The sequence below is a fragment of the Salvelinus sp. IW2-2015 genome, unplaced genomic scaffold (assembly GCF_002910315.2).
Source record: "Salvelinus sp. IW2-2015 unplaced genomic scaffold, ASM291031v2 Un_scaffold4577, whole genome shotgun sequence".
NCBI lineage: Eukaryota > Metazoa > Chordata > Actinopteri > Salmoniformes > Salmonidae > Salvelinus > Salvelinus sp. IW2-2015.
In genome coordinates, this window is record NW_019945847.1 from 13203 (window position 1) to 31495 (window position 18293).

Here is an 18293-nt window from a genome sequence, read left to right on the forward strand (position 1 = left end):
CAACTTTACAGATACTACTGAACCGTATGGTCACTTTACAGATACTACTGAACCGTATGGTAACTTTACAGATACTACTGAACCGTATGGTCACTTTACAGATACTACTGAACCGTATGGGTCACTTTACAGATACTACTGAACCGTATGGGTCACTTTGCAGATACTACTGAACCGTATGGTAACTTTACAGATACTAGTGTTTGGAAAGGACAGCAGTTTAGGTTAAAAGTGTATGTGATAAAGGGGTCACATGGAAGCCATCTGCCAGGCCGTAATGTAGCTGTTGCAGTGGACTTGGTGAAGAGAATAGTAGAGTCCCTTGTACTGCCATTCTATCATATCAAATCAAACTTTATTTGTCACATGCACCGAATAGACCTAACTGTGAAATGCTTACTTACAAGCCCTTAACCAACAGTGAAGTTCAAGAAGAGTTAAGAAAATATTTACCAAATAAACTAAAGTAAAAAATTATCAAAAGTAACACAATAACATAACAATAACGAGGCTATATACAGGGGGTACCGGTACCGAGTCAGTGTGCGGGGGTACAGGTTAGAGGTAATTTGTACATGTAGGTAGGGGTAAAGTGACTATGCATAGATAATAAACAGTGAGTAGCAGCAGTGTAAAAAACAAATGGAGGGGGGGTCAATGTAAATAGTCTGGTGGCCATTTGATTAGTTGTTCAGCAGTCTTATGGCTTTGGGGTAGAAGCTGTTAAGGAGCCTTTCGGTCCTAGACTTGGCGCTCCGGTACCGTTTGCCGTGCGGTAGCAGAGAAAACAGTCTATGACTTGATGACTGGAGTCTGAAAATTGTTTGGGCTTTCCTCTGACACCGCCTGGTATAGAGGTCCTGGATGGCAGGAAGCTTGGCCCCAGTGATGTACTGGGCTGTATGCACTACCCTCTGTAGCGCCTTATGGTCAGATTCCGAGCAGTTACCATACCAGGCGGTGATGCAACCGGTCAAGATGCTCTCGGTGGTGCAGCTGCAGAACTTTTTGAGGATCTGGGGACCTATGCCAAATCTTTTCAGTTTCCTGAGGGGGAAAAGGTGTAGTCGTGCCCTCTTCACGTTGGTGATGTGGACACCAAGGAACTTGAAACTGGGTTCGCGCCCAGGCTCTGTCGCAGCCGGCTGCGACCGGGAGGTCCGTGGGGCGACGCACAATTGGCCTAGCGTCGTCCGGGTTAGGGAGGGTTTGGCCGGTAGGGATATCCTTGTCTCATCGCGCACCAGCAACTCATGTGGCGGTCCGGGCGCAGTGCACGCTAACCAAGGTCGCCAGGTGCACGGTGTTTCCTCCGACACATTGGTGCGGCTGGCTTCCGGGTTGGATGCGCGCTGTGTTAAGAAGCAGTGCGGCTTGGTTGGGTTGTGTTTCGGAGGACGCACGGCTTTCCGACCTTCGTAATGGAGTTGTAGCGATGAGACAAGATAGTAACTACTAACAATTGGATACCACGAAATTGGGGAGAAAAAGGGGGTAAAATTGATAAAAATATAAAAATATAAAATCAAAAGTAACAGTCAGTATCTGGTGTGGCCACTAGCTGCATTAAGTACTGCAGTGCATCTCCTCCTCAATGACTGTCACCAGATTTGCCAGTTTCTTGCTGTGAGATGTTACCCCACTCTTCCACCAAGACACCTGCAAGTTCCCAGACATTTCTGGAGGGAATGCCCTAGCCCTCACCCTCCGATCCAACAGGTCCAAACGTGCTCAATGGGATTGAGATCCGAGCTCTTTGCTGGCCATGGCAAAACACTGACATTCCTTGTATTGCAGGAGATCACACACAAGAACGAGCAGTATGGCTGGTGGCATTGTCATGCTGGAGGCTCCTGCAGGATGAGCCTGCAGGAAGAGTACCACATGAGAGAGGAGGAATGTCTTCCCTGTTAACGCAGAGCATTGAGATTGCCTGCAATGACAACAGCTCAGTCCGATGGTGCTGCTTGAAACATCGCCCCAGACCATGACGACCCCCCACCTCCAAATCTATCCCGCTCCAGAGTACAGGCCTCGTTGTGAACGCTCAATCCTTTGACGAATAACACGAATCAACACCACCTCGTGAGACAAACCGCGACACCGTAAGTGAAGAGCACTCTTTTGCCAGTCCGTCTGCGTTCCAGCGACGGTGTGGTTCCTGTGTACTGACCCTAAGCGCCGACGTTGTTGCACGGTGGATGGGTCTGTTAGACCTGCCTTACAACCAGAGTCTCCTACATGCCTCAGTCCAGCACTCTCTCGAAACCCCCTGATTAGCGGAAAGCACAGACTGGAGCACGTGAGTAGGAGGATTGTGGCGTTGTTCGCGCTTAACGTGCGAGAGCAGTTGTTGATTTGGCCTCCCATGTACCTGCTCCCGCAAGGGATGGAGACATGTTTCAGAGTGCTACCCGATCCTGTGCAGGTGTTACACGTGCATCTGTCACTGAGCGAGGCACGATCAGCTGTCCCGTGCCTGTCGATCCCGTGGTAGCGCATGTGCTTAGGCGTCTCACAGTACGGACATTGCAATTTATTTCCCTGGCCATATCTGCAGTCCTCATGCCTCCATGCAGCATACCTAAGGCACGTTCACGCAGATGAGCAGGGACCCTGGGCATCTTTCTTTTGGTGTTTTTCAGAGTCAGTAGAAAGGCCTCTTTAGTGTCCTAAGTTTTCATAACTGTGACCTTAATTGCCTACCGTCTTTAAGCTGTTCGTGTCTTCACGACCGTTTTACAGTTGCATGTTCATGAATTGTTTATGGTTCATTTAACAAGCATGGGAAACAGTGTTTAAACTCTTTACAATGAAGATCTGTGAAGTTATTTGGATTTTAATGAACTTTTCTTTGAAAGACAGGGTCCTGAAAAAGGGACGTTTCATTTTTTGCTGAGTTTATGTCACTGTGGGGACTGCATCGTCGATGTACTTATTAATGAATCCGGTGACTGATGTGGTACCCTCCTCAATGTTATCGGATGAATACCGGAACATATTCCAGTGTGTGCTAGCGAAACAGTCCTGTAGCTTCACGCAAAGAGAGGCAGAGAAAGTAGATGGAACCCTGGCCAGGTGGGAAGGGTTAAGGTGGGGTAAAGGTATAGCTCTACCTGTGGTCTGTTCATCGGGGTGCAACATTACTGAACGTTCTGATTATGTAGACAACAGATATGATACAGATGTGCAGAACGGACATGGTTTTCTGTCGTGTAGAATTGGGGATCATTTCACCTCCATGAGAAAATAAGGGGATAAATACCCGATTTGACGAACACACAGAGAAAATACCTGTATGTTTCACCTCCATAAGAGAATAATGGGATATAAACCACTGTGGTCTTATAGTCTGCATCCCACATGACACCTTATTCCCTACATAACTACTGACCAGAGCCCATACACTATGTTGGCAATGGGATCAGTAGAAGGCAATCTGGCCATATTACAGCAGAGAGGAAAAACCTTCAGTGGAAACGTAAACAGAGCTGTCCGGCCAGCCGAGAGGAGTTAAAACACACAGCGAGAGAGCAGAGAACTAGTGATTGTAACTGTGCCAGGCCTTTTGAACATAATCAACTGTGAACCACGCCACGCAGACGTTTAATGACAGTAATAATATTAGAGTATCCATCTCCTCATCTGCTGAGCAGACCGTAGGAAGGACACACGCTATACACCACTAGAGGAACAGGAGACAAGCACCACGAGGGGAACAGGAAACGCATCACAAGCACAGGAAAAGGAACGCAGAGGAAGAAGACGACTGAAACCAAACCTAAAAGCCTAATAGTTGATGTACCTTTGAATCTCTCCAGCAGGTGGCGTCCCACATACCAGCAGGCCGTCTCAAAGTTGGGGAACGGAGTCAGACAGTTGACCTTCAGACGCTTCTCCACCTCATACGCTCTGGAGAAGAAAACACACTTTTCATTATTTTTTAAAGGGATAGTTCACCTAAAATTACATGTTGGTTTCCTTACCCTGTAAGCAGTCTATGGACAAGATATGACAGCAATTCATGATTTGGTTTAGGTTCCCTGGCACGGTTTCCACATGCTAACATTTTAGCATTTTAGCACAAATCCCATTCAAGGAATGGGACCAATATGACCATTTCTTAATGAAAAACTAGGCCAAGTCAGGAAGTGCAGTTGACCTTCAAAACTACAGTCTTAGCTACAGGAGGTCCTCATTGATACTAATGATGTGCTCACCTCATCTGCATCTCAACACTCAGGTTGTGGACAAAGTGTCCAGAAAAGGCCAGAGTGTCCACTGGAGTCAGAACTGCATTGATCCAACCTGGAAACAGACACAGTATAAACACATTCTGTACTTCTATTCCCAATGTGACAACATCAGAACAGGTCTGATTCTATTCCCAATGTGACAACATCAGAACAGGTCTGTTCTGTCTATTCCCAATGTGACAACATCAGAACAGGTCTGATTCTATTCCCAATGTGACAACATCAGAAAGGTCTGATTCTATTCCAATGTGACAACATCAGAAAATGGTCTTGATTCTATTCCCAATGTGACAACATCAGAAGAGGTCTGATCTATCCCAATGTGACAACATCAGAAAGGTCTTGATTCTATTCCCAATGTGACAACATCAGAACAGGTCTGATTCTTTTCCAATGTGACAACATCAGAAACAGGTCTGATTCTGAATTCCAATGTGACAACATCAGACAGGTCTGATTCTATTCCAATTGTGACAAAATCAGAACAGGTCTGATTCTATTCCCAATGTGACAACATCAGAAACAGGTCTGATTTCTATTCCCAATGTGACAACATCAGAAAGGTCTGATTCTTTCCCAATGTGAACAACATCAGAACAGGGTTTGATTCTATTCCCAATGTGACAACATCAGAACAGGTCTGATTCTATTCCAATGTGACAATCATCATGAAGCAGGTCTGATTCTATTCCATGTGGAAACTTCAGAACAGATCTGATTTTATTCCCAATGTGACAACATCAGAAAGGTCTGATTCTATTCCCAATGTGACAACATCAGAACAGGTCTGATTCTATTCCAATGTGACAACATCAGAACAGGTCTGATTCTATTCCAATGTGACAACATCAGAACAGGTCTGATTCTATTCCCAATGTGACAACATCAGAAAAGGTCTGATTCTATTCCAATGTGAAACATCAGAACAGGTCTGATTCTATTCCAATTGTGAAACATCAGAAGAAGGTCTGATTCTTTCCGATGTGACAAATCAGAAACAGGTCTGATTCTATCCAATGGTGACAACATCAGAAAGGTCTGATCTTATTCCCAAATGTGACAACATCAGAACAGGTCTGATTCTATTCCCAATGTGACAACATCAGAAAACAGGTTCTTGATTCTTATTTCCCAATGTGACAACATCAGAACAGGTCTGATTCTATTCCCAATGTGACAACATCAGAACAGGTCTGATTCTATTCCAATGTGACAACATCAGAACAGAGTCTGATTCTATTCCAATGTGACAACATCAGAAAAGTCTGATTTCTATTCCCAATGTGACCACATCAGAACAGGTCTGATTCTATTCCAATGTGACAACAGAAAAGGTCTGATTCTATTCCCATGTGAAATCGAAATCTATTATCCATGTGGACAATCAGAAGTCGATTCTATTCCCAATGTGACAACAGTCAGAACAAGGTTCTGATTTCTTCCCAATGTTGACAACATCAGAACAGGTCTGATTCTATTCCAATGTGAACATCAGAACAGGTCTGATTCTATTCCATGTGACAACATTCAGACAGGTCTGATTCTATTCCCAATTGTACAACATCAGAACAGGTCTGATTCTATTCCAATGTGACAACTCAAAAAGTCTGATTCTATTCCCAATGTGACAACATCAAAACAGGTCTATTCTATTCCCAATGTGACAACATCAAAACAGGTCTGATTCTATTCCCAATGTGACAACATCAGAAACAGGTCTGATTCTATTCCAATGTGACAACATCAGAAAAGGTCTGATTCTATTCCCAATGTGACAACATCAAAACAGTCTGATTATATTCCCAATGTGACAACATCAGAACAGGTCTGATTCTATTCCCAATGTGACAACATCAGAACAGGTCTGATTCTATTCCCAATGTGACAACATCAGAACAGGTCTTGATTCTATTCCCAATGTGACAACATAGAACAGTCTGATTCTATTCCCAATGTGACAACATCAGAAGAGGTCTGATTCTATTCCCAATGTGACAACTTCAGACAGATCTGATTCTATTCCCATGTGACAACATCAGAAAGGTCTGATCTATTCCCAATGTGACAACATCAGAAACAGGTCTGATTCTATTCCCAATGTGACAACATCAGAACAGGTCTTGATCTATTCCCAATGTGACAACATCAGAACAGGTCTGATTCTATTCCCAATGTTGGACAACATCAGAAACAGGTCTGATTCTATTCCCAATGTGACAACATCAGAACAGGTCTGATTCTATTCCCAATTGTGACAACATCAGAAACGTCTGATTCTATTCCCAATGTGACAACATCAAAAACAGGTCTGATTCTATTCCCAATGTACAACATCAGAACAGGTCTGATTCTATTTCCCAATGTGACAACATCAGAACAGGTCTGATTCTATTCCCAATGTGACAACATCAGAACAGGTCTGATTCTATTCCCAATGTGACAACATCAGAACAGTCTGATTCTATTCCCAATGTGACAACATCAAAACAGGTCTGATTCTATTCCAAATGTACAACATCAGAACAGTCTGATTCTATTCCCAATGTGACAACTTCAGAACAGGTCTGATTCTATTCCCAATGTGCAACATCAAACAGGTCTGATTCTATTCCCATGACAACTTCAGAACAAGTCTGATTCTATTCCCAATGTGACAACATCAAAACAGGTCTGAAGCAGGGACAGACCCAACTTTAGAATCAAAAGTAGGGTCTGTCCCTGCTTCAGAGTGCACTAACCTGACGGTATGAACACTACTTCAGAGTGCACTAACCTGACGGTATGAACACTACTTCAGAGTGCACTAACCTGATGGTATGACAATACTTCAGAGTGCACTAACCTGATGGTATGAACACTACTTCAGAGTGCACTAACCTGACGGTATGAACACTACTTCAGAGTGCACTAACCTATATGAACACTACTTCAGAGTGCACTAACCTGATGGTATGAATAGGGTCTGTCCCTGCTTCAGAGTGCACTAACCTGATGGTATGAATAGGGTCTGTCCCTGCTTCAGAGTGCACTAACCTGATGGTATGAACACTACTTCAGAGTGCACTAACCTGATGGTATGAACACTACTTCAGAGTGCACTAACCTGACGGTATGAACACTACTTCAGAGTGCACTAACCTGATGGTATGAACACTACTTCAGAGTGCACTAACCTGATGGTATGAACACTACTTCAGAGTGCCCTAACCTGATGGTATGAACACTACTTCAGAGTGCACTAACCTGACGGTATGAATAGGGTCTGTCCCTGCTTCAGAGTGCACTAACCTGTGGTATGAACACTACTTCAGAGTGCACTAACCTGACGGTATGAACACTACTTCAGAGTGCACTAACCTGATGGTATGAACACTACTTCAGAGTGCACTAACCTGATGGTATGAATAGGGTCTGTCCCTGCTTCAGAGTGCACTAACCTGATGGTATGAATAGGGTCTGTCCCTGCTTCAGAGTGCACTTGTAACACTTGTCCACCTGGTCGCGAAGAACATCTCTGTGTGATTGGCTGAGGACCTCCAGCGCTCGTACAACGATAGGTTAGCTGACGTGGGCTTGATCAGGAAGAAGATCTTCTCTCCCTGGAAACAGCAACAACAACATCAAGACAGAACAAGAGTTCCTTACAACATCAGGGCCTGTAGCAGCACTGATCTGGGATCAAAGTCCCCCGGGTCCGTTGTAATCTCATTCATTAGGATCTAAAAGGCAACACTGATCTGGATCAAGTCCCCCCGGTCCGTTAATCTCATTCATAGGATCTAAAAGGCAACACTGATCTGGGATCAAGTCCCCCCGGTCCGTGTAATCTCATTCATTAGGATCTAAAAGGCAACACTGATCTGAGATCAAGTCCCCCCTGTCCGTGTAATCTCATTCATTAGGATCTAAAAGGCAACACTGATCCTAGATCAGCACCACAACTCGGAGACACTTTGTGAATACATGTCCAGGACTCGTTCCTATTCATTCTACGGCTAATTTCATTCTTGCTATGCAGCAATGCTTTCTAATACACCTCGAGTATTCTTCCTTGAGAAGTGCATTGGAAAAGGTGTACATTTCCCGTTGAACGCGGAATGAGGGAGGATTTGTTGTCTTGGAAAGTTTTGAAAGTCTATTGAACAAGTTTGGTTAGTAGTTAGCTACCTTTTGAGTTTGGATCTTGCGACGTGGTTGGCATCAGTTGCTGGGACCGCTACTATCTGTCCAGTGATCCTGCCGACCAAGGCCGGGTCTGAGCAGCTGTTTGGTGTAGAAGCTAGCCTAGCTCCTAGCTAGCTGCCTATCAAGCTAGCAGGGTTTCCTTGAGGGTGTTGTTAGCCATTGTGGCTGGGACTGTGGATTGTCCCGGGCTTGTGGCTGTCTAGATCCCTGCTATTTGTTGTTGTTTTCAATCTTCCCTCTGACCTGCCCTGTAACCTACGTTGTTACCATGACAAAGACCAAAGCTGGCAGGAGTACCGTTGAGGACAGTGGTGTCTCTCTGTCACAGGTGAAGGATCTTTTAAACTAACAAAATAGTTCTAAAAGCAGTTGGTTTCAACAACAAGAAAATAGTTTCAAGTGTTTTGTCCAAATACTGGTGGAGTCAACTAATAAAAGAATGGACAACCTGACCAGAGAGTTCCAGGACCTGAAGAACAATACTGGTGGATTCTACTAATAAAAGAATGGAGGACCTGACCAGAGAGGTCCAGGACCTGAAGAACAGTTTGCAGTTCTCCCAGGTTCAGCTCGGTGAGTTAAAACAGGAGAATGGCAAGATGACAGTAATCTGTAAGTCATTGAGAGGACATCAGTTCTGTAAAAGAATCAATGATGACAACAATGACGGAGAAATCAGATTATCTCGAAAGACAATCAAGGCTGAACAACATGGTTGTAGACGGAATTGCAGAATCTCAGAATCAGAATATTTTTTTTTGCTAATTTATTAAATATAAAAACTGAAATATCATACTTACATAAGTATCCAAACCCTTTACTCAGTACTTTGTTGAAGTACCTTTGGCAGCGATTACAGCCTCACAGAGCTGACAGAGTTTGAGAGGATCTACAGAGAAGAATGGGAGAAACTCCCCAAATACAGGTGTGCCAAGCTTGTAGCGTCACACCCAAGAAGACTTGAGGCTGTAATCACAACCAAAGGTGCTTCATCAAAGTACTGAGTAAAGGGTCTGAATACTTACTGAAATTTGATAATTCAATTTGTCTAAAAACATGTTTTTGCACTGTAGATTGAATGGTTGTAAAGATGGGGAGAGGTCAGTCCGTAATAAAGAGATGCTCTGCGTTTTGACACCACACTCCAAAAAGCAAGTTCTGCAGGCTCTAGTTTTGTCTGATCTTGATTATTGTCCAGTCGTGTGGTCCAGTGCTGCAAGGAAAGACCTAGTTAAGCTGCAGCTGGCCCATAACAGAGCGGCACGTCTTGCTCTTCATTGTAATCAGAGGACTGATATTAACACTATGCGTGCCAGTCTCTCTTGGCTGAGAGTTGAGGAGAGACTGACTGTGACACTTCTTGTTTTTATAAGAACATTTTATGTGTTGGAAATTCCAAATGTTTTGCATAGACAACTTACACACAGCACTGACACACACACTTACCCCACCAGACATGCCACATGGACTTTTCAGTCCCCAGGTCCAGAACAAATTCAGGGAAACGTACAGTATTATACAGAGCCATGAGTGAATGGAACTCCGTTCCATCTCATATTGCTCAAGTGAACAGCAAACCTGGTTTAACAAAATGAAGCCACACCTCTCCCCCATGTGACCTACTTGTTGTGTGTACTGACATGTATGTGTAACTGATAAATGCACACACACACACACACACACACACACACACAAGATGTTAATGTACACTACATTTAAATGTATGTAAATTGTAAAGTATTTTGTCTGTAATGTCTTTTTAATTATGTGATCAGACCCCAGTAAACCTGCGTAGCTGTCACCATTGGCGTTGGCTAATGGGGATCCTAATAAATCACATTAAAACCTTGAGTATGTTGTACCAGAAATTACAGTACCTTAATAAATAAAGTGAATTCATCAATAAGGTTATTAAGCGTGTCATACCTTGAGTACGTGGTACCAGACGGAGGCCCCTCCACACTCGATGTGGAAGTCGGTGTAGCTGTCTTTAACACCGATCAGACAGTACTTAGTCACTTTAGGTTTCCCCAGGAGAGCATCGTCTGGCCAGTAGTTCTCTACCCACGACAACCTCCGCACAATCTGAGGGCTCTCCACTATACTGTCCATCCTGAGAGAGGTGTGAGAGGGAGAGAGGGAGAGAGGGAGAGAAAGAGAAGAGAGAGAGAGAGAGAGAGATAGAGAGCAGAGAGAGAGAGAGTCAGAGAGAGAGGGACAGAAAGAGAGAGTGTGTACCTCTCAGGTGTGTGTACCTCTCAGGTGTGTGTACCGCTCAGGTGTGTGTACCGCTCAGGTGTGTTACCTCTCAGGTGTTGTACCTCTCAGGTTGTGTACCTTCAAGGTGGTGGTGTACCTCTCAGGTGTGTGTACCTCTCAGGTGTGTGTACCTCTCAGGTGTGTGTACCTCTCAGGTGTGTGTACCCTCAGGTGTGTTACCGCTCAGGTGTGTACGCTCTCAGGTGTGTGTACCTCTCAGGTGTGTGTACCTCTCAGGTGTGTGTACCTTCAGTGTGTGTACCTCTCAGGTGTGTGTACCTCTCAGTGTGTGTACCTCTCAGGTGTGTGTACCTCTCAGGTGTGTGTACCTCTCAGGTGTGTGTACCTCTCAGGTGTGTGTACCTCTCAGGTGTGTACCTACCTTTTGTCAAAGAACTCGAGGTTGATAATGTTTAACACTTTCTTCCTGCTGGTGCTGTAGTAGTAATCTACAAAATCCTTGAGCTTCATCTTACTGTCAGTCTGCTTGGTCACATCTATCACATCCACACCCACGTCTGGACCCGGAATACAAACAGTTCAAAGGAACTTCATTATACATAAAAGACACCAGAAAATCAATGTGAGCAGGTCTTTAAATGGCTGAGTTGATGAGATGTGTTGCTAACTAGGCTGCTCAGTATAAAGCAGGAGAAGTAACAGATGTGTTGCTAACTAGGCTGCTCAGTATAAAGCAGGAGAAGTAACAGATGTGTTGCTAACTAGGCTGCTCAGTATAAAGCAGGAGAAGTAACAGATGTGTTGCTAACTAGCTGCTCAGTATAAAGCAGGAGAAGTAACAGATGTGTTGCTAACTAGGCTGCTCAGTATAAAGCAGGAGAAGTAACAGATGTGTTGCTAACTAGGCTGCTCAGTATAAAGCAGGAGAAGTAACAGATGTGTTGCTAACTAGGCTGCTCAGTATAAAGCAGGAGAAGAAACAGATGTGTTGCTACAGTACTGCTCAGTATAAAGCAGGAGAAGTAACAGATGTGTTGCTAACTAGGCTGCTCAGTATAAAGCAGGAGAAGTAACAAGATGTGTTGCTAACTAGGCTGCTCAGTATAAAGCAGGAGAAGTAACAGATGTGTTGCTAACTAGGCTGCTCAGTATAAGCAGGAGAAGTACAGATTGTTGCTAACTAGGCTGCTCAGTATAAAGCAGGAGAAGTGTCAGATGTGTTGCTAACTAGGCTGCTCAGTATAAAGCAGGAGAAGTAACAGATGTGTTGCTAACTAGGCTGCTCAGTATAAAGCAGGAGAAGTAACAGATGTGTTGCTAACTAGGCTGCTCAGTATAAAGCAGGAGAAGTAACAGATGTGTTGCTAACTAGGCTGCTCAGTATAAAGCAGGAGAAGTGTCAGATGTGTCTAACTAGGCTGCTCAGTATAAAGCAGGAGAAGTAACAGATGTGTTGCTAACTAGGCTGCTCGGTATAAAGCAGGAGAAGTAACAGATGTGTTGCTAACTAGGCTGCTCAGTATAAAGCAGGAGAAGTAACAGTGTGTTGCTAACTAGGCTGCTCAGTATAAGCAGGAGAAAACAGATGTGTTGCTAACTAGGCTGCTCAGTATAAAGCAGGAGAAGTAACAGATGTGTTGCTAACTAGGCTGCTCAGTATAAAGCAGGAGAAGTAACAGATGTGTTGCTAACTAGGCTGCTCAGTATAAAGCAGGAGAAGTAACAGATGTGTCTAACTAGGCTGCTCAGTATAAAGCAGGAGAAGTAACATATGTGTTGCTAACTAGACTGCTCAGTATAAAGCAGGAGAAGTAACAGATGTGTTGCTAACTAGGCTGCTCAGTATAAAGCAGGAGAAGTAACAGATGTGTTGCTAACTAGGCTGCTCAGTATAAAGCAGGAGAAGTAACAGATGTGTTGCTAACTAGGCTGCTCAGTATAAAGCAGGAGAAGTAACAGATGTGTTGCTAACTAGGCTGCTCAGTATAAAGCAGGAGAAGTAACAGATGTGTTGCTAACTAGGCTGCTCAGTATAAAGCAGGAGAAGTAACAGATGTGTTGCTAACTAGGCTGCTCAGTATAAAGCAGGAGAAGTAACAGATGTGTTGCTAACTAGGCTGCTCAGTATAAAGCAGGAGAAGTAACAGATGTTTGCTAACTAGGCTGCTCAGTATAAACAGGAGAAGTACAGACTGACTGGGACAGGTTGGAATGTCTGACTGGGACAGGTTGGAATGTCTGACTGGGACAGGTTGGAATGTCTGACTGGACAGGTTGGAATGTCTGACTGGGACAGGTTGGAATGTCTGACTGGGACAGGTTGGGATGTCTGACTGGGACAGGTTGGGATGTCTGACTGGACAGGTTGGAATGTCTGGCTGAGACAGGTTGGAATGTCTGACTGAGACAGGTTGAATGTCTGATTGGGACAGGTTGGAATGTCTGACTGGGACATGTTGGAATGTCTGACTGGACAGGTTGGAATGTCTGACTGGGACAGGTTGGAATGTCTGAATGGGACAGGTTGGAATGTCTGACTGGGACATTGGAATGTCTGACTGGGACAGGTTGAATGTCTGACTGAGACAGTTGGAATTCTGACTGGACAGGTGGAATGTCTGACTGGGACAGGTTGGAATGTCTGACTGGGACAGGTTGGAATGTCTGACTGGGACAGGTTGGAATGTCTGACTGGACAGGTTGAATGTTGACGGGACAGTTGGAATGTCTGACTGGGACAGGTTGGAATGTCTGCTGGGACAGGTTGAAATGTCTGACTGGGACAGGTTGGAATGTCTGACTGGGACAGGTTGAATGTCTGACTGGACAGGTTGAAAGGTCTGGCTGGGACAGGTTGGAATGTCTGACTGGGACAGGTTGGAATGTCTGACGGACAGTTGATGTCTGACTGAGAAGTTGGAATGTTGACTGGGACAGGTTGAATGTCTGACTGGGACAGGTTGGAATGTCTGACTGGACAGGTTGGAATGTCCATGAATGTGTTGACAAAATGCAGGACATGATTGTTTGGTTGTCCAACGTGATCAGCATAATCAGCATTTCATATTTTTTTACCTCCCTCGCCCCGCTTGTTATTTATTTGTATATTTAACCTTTATTTAACTAGGCAAGTCAGTTAAGAACAAATTCTTATTTACAATGACGGCCTAAGAACAGTGGGTTAACTGCCTTGTTCAAGGGCAGAAATAGATTTTTACCTTTGTCAGCTCGGGGATTTGATCTTGCACCCTTTCGGTTACTGGCCCAACGCTCTAACGACTAGGCTACCTGCCGCCCCTATGTTAGATAACAGGAGGCAAAAGAATCAAATGATCAGTCTAACGGGAGGCAGAAGTAATCTAAATGATCAGTCTAACGGGAGGCAGAAGTAATCTAAATGATCAGGCTAACAGGAGACAGAATGTAATCTAAATGATCAGTCTAACGGGAGGCAGAAGTAATCTAAATGATCAGGCTAACAGCAGGCAAAAGTAATCTAAATGATTCAGACTAACAGGAGACAGAAGTAATCTAAATGATCAGTCTCTAACGGGAGGCAGAAGTAATCTAAATGATCAGTCTAACAGGAGCAGAAGTAATCTAAATGATCAGTCTAACGGGAGGCAGAAGTAATCTAAATGATCAGGCTAACAGCAGGCAAAAGTAATCTAAATGATCAGGCTAACAGGAGACAGAAGTAATCTAAATGATCAGTCTAACGGGAGGCAGAAGTAATCTAAATGATCAGGCTAACAGGAGGAAGAAGTAATCTAAATGATCAGACTAACAGGAGGCAGAAGTAATCTAAATGATCAGGCTAACAGGAGGCAGAAGTAATCTAAACGATCAGACAGAATCAGGCCAAGAGAAGTGATCATGTGAAATTATGAAGCGAATGGATGGAGAAATACAGTATCGCTCTATCCAATCAGAGCAGCATGATCAACGTACAGCCCGCCCTTCTCTTTACAGACAGGCAAACTAGCCAGTAGAGTTATTTAGACAACGTAGCAACTGGCACTGGATTGAGGGATATGAAAAGCTGTGCGCTGGCACCAGCAAAAACATTTTCTAAAAAGAGAGATTGGGGGGACATCTGATGGAGGAGATCGTCCTACGTACCTTACAGGAGGAAAACAATGAGTTATTTAGAGACATAGGTTCAGTCTTTACCGACGTAAATGTAGAACGTGGACATCCCCAGTATTACTAAAGCTGTTAGTAGACAGAGACAGGACTATACGTACCAACATGGTTCTCCACATCATTGATGTAGAAGGTAGGAGCGGCAGTGGCATCCCCAGTATTACTAAAGCTGTTAGTAGACAGAGACAGGACTATACATACCAACATGGTTCTCCACATCATTGATGTAGAAGGTAGGAGCAGGCAGTGGCATCTCCAGTATTACTAAAGCTGTTAGTAGACAGAGACAGGACTATACATACCAACATGGTTCTCCACGTCATTGATGTAGAAGGTAGGAGCAGGCAGTGGCATCCCCAGTATTACTAAAGCTGTTAGTAGACAGAGACAGGACTATACATACCAACATGGTTCTCCACGTCATTGATGTAGAAGGTAAGAGCGGGCATGGACATCCCCAGACCGTCCTTCTTCAGAACCAGGATGGGCTCGTTAAAACCAACCTCCTCCAGGTAGTCCATCGTCAGCTGACTGCCGTTCAGCTTCAAAACAATGTCCTCAGAGCTGTAAAACATAGATGACATTAGAGCCTTCAGAAAGTATTCATACCCCTTGACTTATTACACATTGTGTTACAGCCTGAATTCAAAATGGATTAAATAGATTTTTTTTCCTCACCCATCTAAACACAATACCCCATAATGACAAAATGAAAACATGTTTAAATGTTTTTTGCAAATTTACTGAAAATTAAATACAGAAATAGTATTCACACCCCTGAGTCAATACATGTTAGAATCACCTTTGGCAGTGATTACAGCTGTGAGTCTTTCTGGGTCAGTCTCTAAGAGCTGTGAGTCTTTCTGGGTAAGTCTAAGAGCTGTGAGTCTTTCCAGGTAAGTCTCTAAGAGCTGTGAGTCTTTCTGGGTAAGTCTCTAAGAGCTCTGAGTCTTTCTGGGTAAGTCTCTAAGAGCTCTGAGTCTTTCTGGGTAAGGATCTAAGAGCTCTGAGTCTTTCTGGGTAAGTCTCTAAGAGATGTGAGTCTTTCTGGGTAAGTCTCTTAAAGCTGTGAGTCTTTCTGGGAGGCCGTACCGAGAGCAGTGCACTGATTAGAACGGTAACTAAATAGTGGCGTAGCCGCTACGTCCAGAGCAGGCTGATTAGACCGGTTACTAAATAGTGGAGGCCGCTACCGAACGCAGGGCTGATTAGAGGTACTAAATATGGCGGATAGAGCCAGAGCGAGGCTGGTCAAGGAGATAACTAACATAGTGAGGCAAGGCCTACCCAGAAGCGGCTGACAGGGGTACTAAAAATAGGGGGTAGGCCGTAACCCAGCAGACAGGCTAAGTCAGGCGGGTTACTAGAAATATGTGGTAGGCCGCTACCCAGAGCAGGGCTGACAGGTCAGGAGGGTACCAAAATAGTGGGGTAGGCCGTACCCAGAGCAGGCGCGATCGAGGTACTAAACTAAGTGGAGTAGCCGTAAGCCAGAGCAGGGCTGATCAGGGCTTACTAAATAGGGGGGCCCTAGCCGTTACCCAGAACGCAAGGGCTGATCCAGGCAGGGTACTAAAAGTGGGGTAGGCCGCTAACCAGAGCAGGGCTGATCAGGTCCGACTAAAAATAATGGGTAGGCCGTACCAACAGACAGGACTGGATTAGAAAGTACATAAATAGTGGATAGGGCGCAGAGCAGGGCTGGTCAGGGTACGAAATAGTGGGGTACGAGAGCCTACGAGCAGCAGGGCTATTAGAGGTACTAAATAGTGGGTAGAGCCAGTACCCAGACAGGCTAGAGGTACTACCAACTAGTGGATAGGCCGTACCGAGAGCAGGCTACGAGGTACTAAATAGCGGGGTAGGGCGTACCCAGAGCAGGGCTAGGAGTACTAAAATAATCCGGGGTAGGCCGGTACACGAGAAGCAGGCCTAGAAAAGGTATTACAATAGTGGGGTAGGACCGTACCAGAGAGCAGCGAAGCTAGAGAAGTTTACCTAAATAGTGCGGGTAGCCGTACCGAGAGCAGGCTAGAGGTACTAATAGTGGGGTAGGACCGTACCCAGAGCAGGCTGAATTAGAGGTACTAAATAGTGGGGTACCCGTACGAGAGCAGGCTGATTAAGAGGTACTAAAAAGTGGGTAGGCCGTACCCAGAGCAGGGCTGATTAGTAGCCTAATAAATAGGGGGTAGCCCGTACACAGAGCAAGGCTAGAGGTACTAAATAAGTGGGTAGAGCCATACCGAGAGCAGGCTAGATTAAGGTACATCTAAAATCTGGGGTAGCCCGTACCGAGAGCTAGGCAGAGACGGTACTACCAAATAGTGGGTAGCCCTTACCGAGAGCAGGCTGATTAAGACGTCACTCAAATATAGTGGGGATAGGCCAGGACCCAGAGCAGGGCTAGAGTACTAATAGTGGGTAGGCCGGACCCAGAGCAGGGCTGAGTAGAGTACTAAAATAGTGGGTAAGGCCGTACCCAGAGCCGCATGGCTGTATCTAAAGGACTAAATAGTGGTAGGCCTACCGAGAGAGCCCAGGGGCTGATTCACGAGGTACTAAATAGCGGGGTAGCCGCCATACACCCCCACCAGAGCAAGGGCTTATTAGAGCGCTACGTAAATAGTGGTTAGCCGTTACCCAGAGCAGGGCTGAATAGAGGTACTAAAGAGTGGGGATAGGCCGTACCCAGAGCAGGGCTGAATAGAGGTACTAAAATAGTGGGGTAGCCTACCCAGAGGCAGGCTATTAGCAGAGGTAACTAAAAGAGTAGGAGTCCAGGCCGCTAACCAGAGCCAGGGACTGAGTTAGAGCGCTACTAGAAAGTGGGGAGTATCTGTTCCTGAAAACATCTATGCTTCACAGTTGTTCAGGGAATGACCCACCACGTACCCAACTGTAAACACCCACCAAAACCACATGTACCACCAGTACACCAGTTAACCACCTGTACCACCAGTACCACCAGTAACACTGTACCACCAGTACACCAGACCACTGTACCACAGTATCACCAAAGTACTCACCGGTACCACCAGTACCACCAGTACCACTGGTACCACCAGTACCACGTACCACCAGTACCATGTACCACCAAAGTACCACGTACCACCAGTACCACGTACCACAGGTAACGAACCAGTAACACTGTACCGACCGGGGAGTACCACCGAGATGACCACTGTACCACCAGTACCACCAGTCCCACGGTACCCCACCAAGTACCAAACCCACCAACTTACCACCAGTCACAACCCCAGTACCAAACCACATAGATTGTTCAGGTGACCTGTGAGACTGGAGATCGTCGTTCCAATTCGCTAATTGAAGTTGGGAAAGGCCCAGGAAATAACACAACAGGTTTTCTTGATGTGCGGTGGGAGGCAACCAACAGCACAGACCTGGGCTTCTTGTATGAACTCACCCCTGCCAAGGATCCGGTCTGTTGAGGAGGAGTCTGAGAGGTTGCCCCGCCAAGCTAAA

General features: G+C 45.2%; 1 protein-coding gene and 1 long non-coding RNA gene across 2 annotated transcripts; one reads left to right on the plus strand and one right to left on the minus strand.

Moving 5' to 3' along the window:
- Positions 1 to 3809: 3809 nt before the first annotated feature.
- Positions 3810 to 11219, minus strand: LOC112077449 (lysine-specific demethylase phf2-like). Its single transcript, XM_024143960.2, has 5 exons — positions 11083 to 11219; positions 10368 to 10554; positions 7694 to 7855; positions 4221 to 4308; positions 3810 to 3912 (listed from the first exon to the last, which is right to left on the minus strand). The coding sequence occupies exons 1-3, from the start codon at positions 11169 to 11171 to the stop codon at positions 7724 to 7726; spliced, it is 408 nt and encodes a 135-aa protein (XP_023999728.2). The 5' UTR covers positions 11172 to 11219; the 3' UTR covers positions 3810 to 3912; positions 4221 to 4308; positions 7694 to 7723.
- Positions 11220 to 14860: 3641 nt separating this feature from the next.
- On the plus strand, positions 14861 to 15290 carry LOC112077450 (uncharacterized). Its single transcript, XR_011478144.1, has 3 exons — positions 14861 to 14915; positions 15085 to 15116; positions 15186 to 15290. It is a non-coding gene; the product is annotated as an uncharacterized lncRNA (long non-coding RNA).
- The last annotated feature ends 3003 nt before the right edge of the window (positions 15291 to 18293 follow it).

Coding starts and splice junctions, on each gene's coding strand:
- LOC112077449 (XM_024143960.2), bottom strand. CDS start 11,171: ATGAAGCTCAAGGATTTTGTAGATTACTACTACAGCACCAGCAGGAAG. Junction 10,555..11,082: donor CTCGAGTTCTTTGACAAAAG/GTAGGTACACAC, acceptor CACCTCTCTCAG/GATGGACAGTATAGTGGAGA. Junction 7,856..10,367: donor TCTGGTACCACGTACTCAAG/GTATGACACGCT, acceptor TGCTGTTTCCAG/GGAGAGAAGATCTTCTTCCT.